Source organism: Dipodomys ordii, unplaced genomic scaffold, assembly GCF_000151885.1.
Source record: "Dipodomys ordii isolate 6190 unplaced genomic scaffold, Dord_2.0 Scaffold3, whole genome shotgun sequence".
Lineage (NCBI taxonomy): Eukaryota > Metazoa > Chordata > Mammalia > Rodentia > Heteromyidae > Dipodomys > Dipodomys ordii.
Genome location: NW_012267219.1, coordinates 35,437,713 through 35,445,411, shown reverse-complemented (window position 1 = coordinate 35,445,411; position 7,699 = coordinate 35,437,713). Strand labels below are relative to the sequence as shown.

At 44.5% G+C, this 7,699-nt stretch overlaps 2 protein-coding genes across 2 annotated transcripts in view; both read right to left on the bottom strand.

Moving 5' to 3' along the window:
- Positions 1-7,699, bottom strand: part of Txnrd1 (thioredoxin reductase 1) — a 47,240-nt gene that overhangs the window by 38,319 nt on the left and 1,222 nt on the right. The gene's annotated exons all lie outside the window — the stretch shown is intronic.
- On the bottom strand, positions 1,487-2,638 carry Eid3 (EP300 interacting inhibitor of differentiation 3). The gene has a single exon (XM_013021711.1). It carries the CDS (start codon positions 2,636-2,638, stop codon positions 1,526-1,528), a length of 1,113 nt encoding a protein of 370 aa, XP_012877165.1. The 3' UTR covers positions 1,487-1,525.

Below are 7,699 nucleotides of genomic sequence, written 5' to 3'. Positions count from 1 at the left end.
CTTTTTTCTTTTTTCTTATGTGGTGCTGAGGAATCGAACCCAGGGCCTCAGGCATGCAAGGCAAGTGCTCTACCACTGAGCCACCTTCCCAGCCCCATTTAGACTTTGTATTTCCCTTCCAAGTACCACACTTAAGAAAGTTTATTATGATTAAGCAAAGACATTGCCAAATTATTTTGACAAAATTCCTCCACTACTAAAGTATACATTCCTGAAGCGATAAGAAAAATAGTTTATGGGCATGCTCATCTCACCTACAGCAACTTCTAAAATCATTTCCGTAATTTTCTGTAATCTCCAGATTAAACTTAGGTTGTAATCCCCTCTTTCATGTTGGAGACTGAAGCCAGGGAACTAAACGCTGGATGAGCACTCTACCACTGAGCTTAAAAAATTCCTGTATGGTTTCACACTCGTGACAAACATTTGGATAAATTTAGATTTTTCAACAGGGAAATGCCCAGCCCTCTAAGAATTGCAAACTTAACTGGGACAAATACTCCCAAGTTTTTGTGTGATGAAACAATATATAGTGCAGTATAGAATGTGCTTCTGAAGGGCATCCTGTACTAGCAGAAACTGCAAAGGCGTGCCAAAGAATTAACCAAGTAGATTACAAAAATATCTTCACTACCTCTAAAAATAGATGAGGTCACTGTAAATTCTTGCCCAGCTTAACAGTCAACTTGTTCCCATAAATCTGATGGTTTTCTCATGTCATGATTTGTAACAATTCCATGCACCTGACCTTGTTATTACCCTGCCTACAATGCTTTTCCTGTCTCTAATTCTTCAAGTGTCAGTCCTTAATGTTTCACCTACTTAGCAATATAGTAGTTTTTGATGGGTCCATTTACAGGAGAAACTATTTAGAATATAACACTCCTGGCTAACAAAGCATGTTATCTGAGAATTTTTAATCTTAATATGGCATCTTTTACCTTACAGATAACTTTTCTTGACCAACTTTTCCATCTACACATTCCCAACTTTAGGCACTTCTTACAAGATTTTCTTAGTTCACTGTTTTCACTGTAACAAAGGTTAAGTATTATTATAGAGTATTTTGATTTTTTTTTTTTTTGTCGGTCATGGGGCCTGAACTCTGGGCCTGGGCGCTGTTCAGCTCTTCAGCTCAAAGCTAGCTTTCTACCACTTGAGCCACAGTACCACTTCCAGCTTTTTCTGCTTATGTGGTGATGAGGAATCAAACCCAGAGCCTTATGCATGCAAGGCAAGCACTCTACCACTGAGCCACCTTCCCAGCCCTTGATTTTTTTTTTTGCAAGTTGGTCACTATCTTATATGTAATTCTAAACTTATTAACAACTTCCCTAAGCATGCTAGAGAACTTTTCATTAAGACCATAATCTTCTAAGTTATGGAAAAAAATATACTGCACAAGATAATTTCAGATGTTCTTAGAAATGCAAAAGGAACAGCATAATATGTGCTTCTGCTTAGGTTCTATTTTGAGATATTTCAGGAAAACAACAGAATATGTTTCTATGTATAAACAAAAATCTTAGTATGAGTTTTTGATCATTGCCTCTGAAATTTCAAAAGTAGCCACAATGTTTTTCCAGTCCTGTAAGCTCAATGATATAACGCCTTGTTTTCTGCCAAAGAAACCAGGATCATTTTCTTCGTCCATTTGGTTAATATTAATTGGCTCTAGTATTGGCAGCCTATCTTGGTCAAGCCTTATTCTTGCAAAACCATCTCTTATAATAAAAGAAACGTAAAATATATTCTCCACAGTCCGGGAGAATGAGTGTGGATCAACCACAAACTCAAAATAGGAGACAGGAGTATCAGGATATTTTCGAAAGCAGGTTTGCAACAATCCCAAGATTCTTTCCACCTCTTTTTCTGTTGCTTCTTGGTTAGAACTCAGGTCCAGTTTCCTCAACTTCGTAGGCATCGCTCCATTTCCTTCCAGTTTGCGCATTTTTTTGTGATGGTCAAGTCGGGGCTTTCGTGAAGAAGGTTCTGGCTTGAATGAACCAAAAACAAAGTGAAACGATTCGGCCTGCATTATCCAGGATGTTGCTTCCTTCTGCACTGCCTTCCAGAAGGAAAGAACAATACTGTCATCACAAACACTGAAATCGTCACACTCATCTTCCAACCAATTCAGGCCCGCAGCTCGAAAAAGAAAGCCACAAAACGCTGCCTGGTTAAAATAGCTCATGCCAGAATTCAAGTGCTTTGCTTTTTCTTTACCTAAATCCGAAGCCAAGACAAGAAACTGGGCATCAAGGGCCGCCTCCCTTGTTCGGCTCACTGCATCGAAGAGCAGGTTGGCTTCCTCGAGGGCCTCGGTTAGCGAGTTGCTGGCCGTGTTCACGATGTTGTCCCGGTTCTGCTGGACGCTGTTGATGAGCTGCCGGTACTGCTTGCGCAGGACCCGGCATTTCCCCTCGTCCTCGCGGGCCGCCAGCAGCTCCGGGTCCAAGTCGTCCGCCGAGTCCGCCGAGCTGAGGTGGTCCGGGCAGTCACCGGCCCCCACCACCGCCTCCATCTTCGCCGTTTCTCTCCCCTCCACCACCACCAGCTTGGCCCAGCGCTCTCCACAGGAGAAGGGCTCCTCCCCTTTCTCCAGGCCTCTCTTCAGCGGCCCTTTCTCCTCCGACATGTTGGCAGCCGGCAGTAACCACCTCACACTTCCGACGATGGCCGGCCGCTGGCCGCCGGCCGGCAGCAGCGGCAGGTAGTTGGGACCGTTGGAAGGCTTCTGCGCGTGCGCACTTCGGCTGTCCCGCCCAGGCCCCGCCCACGGGACGGCCCCGCCCCCTGGATGGCTGCCCTAAGAGCACACTAAGGAGCCCCAGACCCAGGCCCAGACAGGAGTAATTCCCCTAAGGGGGGCCGCTACTCCAATTTTTACCATAACTGGCAATACTCCAATTTCTAAAGCAACACTTTGAGACCTTATGACAAAATTTAGGGAAGACTAAAGATTCTGAGAATCCCGGTTAGAAACCAGACCAGGCAGGAAAGTTCATGAGGCGCTTGCTTCCAATTAACCATCAAATGACTGAAAGTGGAACTATGGCTCAAGTGGTAGAGCACTGGCCCTACGCAAAGAGGCTCAGGAACAGTGCCTAGGACCAGGGAATGTGCACATGCTCACATGCTTACATGTACACACATGCGCGTGCACACAGAGTGCAGTATCCTCACCAGCATGAAGATAGACACACCTTCATAAAAAGCTGAAGGAAAATAATATTACTGCCATACAGCTTCTTAAAATTCTGAATTGCTTCCCAATATGCTGCTGAACGATTTGTTTTTGTCTCTACCACCATTCATTCAACAAATATTTACAGAGTGCATGTGAAGTACTAGAAAACAAATAGACGATAAAAAGAATGTATTGCTCCTCTAATTTAGTAGGCACAGTAGAACAAAGTTCCAGTCTATAGCCTCCAAAGCCTCAAATGAAAATGTCTCTAGTTCTCTTTGTTGCTTTGTATGTCCCTCCCCCACAGTATAACCCCTGCTTTCACTATATTTGATGTCAGTATAACTTGTGGAGGAGATGGGGAAAAACCAGTTGTTTAAGGAATACAGGTGGATCTGATGCAACAATGAGAAGTACAAGTTGTCATGTCCAAAACGAGCTTTACAACGTTGGTGCGGGGGGGGGGGGGGGGGGGAAGGGGGGGGAAGAAGAAGGTTGGGATTGGGGGGGGGGGGGGGGCGGGGGAGGGGGGTGAAGGGTAAACCAAAGGAGGAGGCTGCAATGCTTGGTAAGAAATGTACGCATTATCCTGCCCATGTAATTGTAACCCCTCTGTACGGTATGTTCACAAATAAAATTAAATTAAATTAAAAAAAAAAAGAAAATGTCTCTAGTGAGCCAGAATTATCACAAGAATGCATGTGCTCAATCCTGACCCTTGAGCATACAACTGCCTGAAGGAGGCAGGCGTCCTCCACAGAAGTAACACAGGAGAGCCAGGGGCATGAGAACACTACAGTGGGCTTCATATACAAGAGGACCTCAGATCCAGCCCTAGCTGTGAGTGATCTCTAACACCTTTAATTCTGGAGGCCTTTATTTTCCTCCCTGCAATACTGACTAACATCACTTCCTTCAGTGAGGATCTAGAACCTAGCACACAAGAAACATTTGATAAATGGCACTGACTATCAATAAAAGGCATATTCACTTAGATAGTACTACCATACATTTGCAACCACACAGAATAAGCACAGCTCTCCACCCTTTTTATAGTGAGCCAAAAACTTACTATTGACAGAATCCCTCATTTTCCAGAAATAAAGATTTGTAGGAGTGGGGCTGAGAAGGTGGCTCAGTTGAGCTTCCCGGCCCCCCAGAAAGCACACTAAATAAGTATGTCCTTTATCCTGGATGAAGAGCTAGCAGCAAGGAAGTAATAATCAGGAAGATGACTGACAGCAGTGCTTGCCTTATATGCATGAGGCTTTGGGTTCGATTCCTCAGCACCACATAAGCTGAAAAGACTGGAAGTGGTGCTGTGACTCAAGTGGTATAGCGCTGGCCTTGAGCTGAAGAGCTGATGGACAGTGCCCAGGCCCAGAGTTCAGACCCCACAACAACAACAACAAAAAAGATTTGTAGGAGTGCTATGGGGACAAAGAGGATGGACGGAATGGCCAAATGAGGCCTTGGTACTCTAAATAGGTAGGAAACCAGAAAGCTGGATTGGGGCAGAAAGAGACGTCAAGAATTGAAATATAGCCAGGTGCCAGTGGCTCATGCCTGTAATCTTAGCTACTCAGGAGGCTGAGATCTCGAGGATCACGGTTCAACACCAGCCAAGGCAGGAAAGTCTGTGCGACTCTTATCTCCAGTAAACCACTAGAAAACCGGAAGTGGCACTGTGGCTCAAGTGGTAGAGTGCTCACCTTGAGCTGAGGAGCGCAAAGACAGCGCCAGGCCCAGAGTTCAAGCCCCACAACCGACCAAAAAAAAAAATTAAAATATAGAACAAAACAAGGAAAGGAAAAAAATTTTAGGGACTCATTATTACAATATATCCAGGAATATATACAATATACACAGTGCAGGAGCAGAACAAGAGAAATGATAAGAAAAGCAGGTTGGGCCTGGCCCCCAGACGGTACACTAAATAAGTGTGTCCTTTATCCTGGATGAAGAGCTAGCAAGAGGAAAGTAATAATCAGGAAGATGACTGGCAGCAGATTGGTTGGGAAGGTGGAGTTCTGAGAAGGAGGCCAGTTAGAGATTGTGGACATGATGTAAACAGGAAACACTAAATGGAGGCAGTAGGCACACAGTCAGGCGTGGACAAGTAGACAGATGGGAAAGGCCAGAGAAAACTGAAAGCCTGGACCACCAAAAGAATGGCGATATCATGGTAAAAGACTGGACAAAGCAAAAACTTTTGTGTTGTCACTGGACAACAGAAGTGAAAGAAGGATGGATGTGTTTTATCCCCAAATGGATCCACAGGCAGCAACACTTAGATCATCTGCACAAGACTAATTTATCTATAGCCTCAACAATCTATGCCTCATCCATTCTTCACTTATTTGCCATGCTAGGGATGAAACTTGGGAGCTCTGTGATGCTAGGCAAGAGCTCTAACAGTAAACTACATCCTCAGCCTGTGACCCTCTGAAATCTCATTAGTCCTTGCCCTCATTTTCCTCTCAAGTGAGCCAGAGAACCTATACACTTCCTGCACCTTGAAGGCAATCTTTCCATCCTTAACCAAGCGAAAAGCAGCTATAGCACTACTTGTTCTCCAAAAGAATTCAAAGAAATAAAGCTTTCTGGCTGTTTGGCAGTTATTTGGTAGAAGTTTAAAAAAAAATGGAAAGAGTCACCATTCACTTCCTGGAAGCTATTTAGTTAAGAGTCTGACATTAGGTAACTTTAGAAGGCAGACTTCATACAGCCCGTGCTGCAGGGTTTATCCTAAGGATGGACAGTGGGGCCGGCAAGCCTGAGAATAACATGATTACATGTACACAACAGTCCATACAATTCCCACTTACATGTTAATGATGCACTGTTTTATGTCTGCCATCTCTTCTACTATGTTAAAAGAATGTCCAAGCCAGGCGCCAGTGGCTCACGCCTGTAATCCTAGCTACTCAGGAAGCTGAGATCTGAGGATCATTGTTCAAACCCAGCCAGGGCAGGAAAGTCCACAAGACTCTTATCTCCAACTGACCACCAGAAAACCAGAAGTGGCTCTATGGCTCAAGTGGTAGAGTGCTCGCTGAAGAGCTCAAGGACAACATCCAGGCTCCAAGTTCAAGCCCTATGATCAAACCAAAAACAAAACAAAACAAAAAATCACTTAGTTCCCCACCACCACCACCACTTCCCCAAGCCACATCTGGTTGGACATTTACAGACATGTGAAACAGCAGTTAGTAACTTGTGTCTCTCCTAATCCATTTCTTGGCACTCATTAGAAACAATACTAAATCAGATGATACAAAGTAGAAGAGTAAGTTTACTTATGTCTAAGTAATTAAATATGTATGGATGTCATGCTTGTTGTTCAGTGATCACATGGAATTGAGAATTTCAGATGTATAAAGTCAGTTCCAAAGCTTATAAAAATTGACTCTTTTGGGGCCGGGAATGTGGCTCAGCAATGGAGTGCTTGCAGAGCAAGCATGAGTCCCTGGGTTCGATATTTCAGTACCACATGCACAGAAAAAGTGGTGCTGTGGTTCAAGGGGTAGAACACTAGCCTTGAGCAAAAGAAGCTCAGGGACAGTGCCCAGACCCTGAGTTCAAACCCCAGGACAGGCAAACAATAACAACAACAACAACAAATGACTCTTTTACTCACACTGATGTTAAAATCAGAAGCATCAATAGGACTGCATGAAAACCAAATACCTATATAACCAAATTTATGACACTGGTGAAAAGAAATATCTGACAGGAAGAAATATTAATAGATCTCTTTCATTTTAGTTGCAAACTAAGGATCTGAGTAATACAATTCATTTAAAGCTAAAAGTTTCTTTAATTTTCTTCAATTATTTTCCATTAATTTGCTATTTGTCTTTGATGTCTAGCTCCCTTTCCTACACTCAAGTTATTTTAAAAAAGGAAGATTCTTTTAGAAGAAATGACAGTTATTAAATAAAAATGTGGATTGGTTGTTAATGTACTTCCGAAGGGCACACACACTAAGATTTCATCCTTAGTGCAGGCCTGGCATTTATTCTCAGGGGGTAATGTTCAAATGTGAGTCCCGTTTCTTAAAAGTTGCATAGATACAAAAGGTTCAAGACAAAGTTAACCTCCATAAATCACGAAGGGACAATCAAGGTATTGGGACTGAGAGGCTTTCGAACCAGGTAGTCAACCAAAGCAGTTACAGCCCACCACCAAATTATCTATTCTGGTGAAGGGACACCCAGTACCCAAGCGCCAGGTCACTTCCAGTGGGCGGCGGGGGGGGGGGGGGGGGGGAGGGAATCAGCCTCCCCTCCCCCTCCCCGTCTTTACAAAAGTGGCCTCTTTTGCCCTTGGGGGGGGGGGGGAAGGGGGGAGAGAAGAGATGCGGGAAGGGGGGAAGGGGAAGGAGGGGAGGAAGACAAGGGTCGGGGAAGGAAAGCAGGGAGGATGGGCGGGGAGGAACGCAGCGGAAGAAGGGGTCCCAGGAGACGAGGGGGAGAGGGGCGTGGGAGGGGGAAGGCAGGGGGAGGG

Bases quoted from the DNA above. Each gene is read 5' to 3' on its own strand.
- Eid3 (XM_013021711.1), bottom strand. From the start codon at position 2,638: ATGTCGGAGGAGAAAGGGCCGCTGAAGAGAGGCCTGGAGAAAGGGGAG.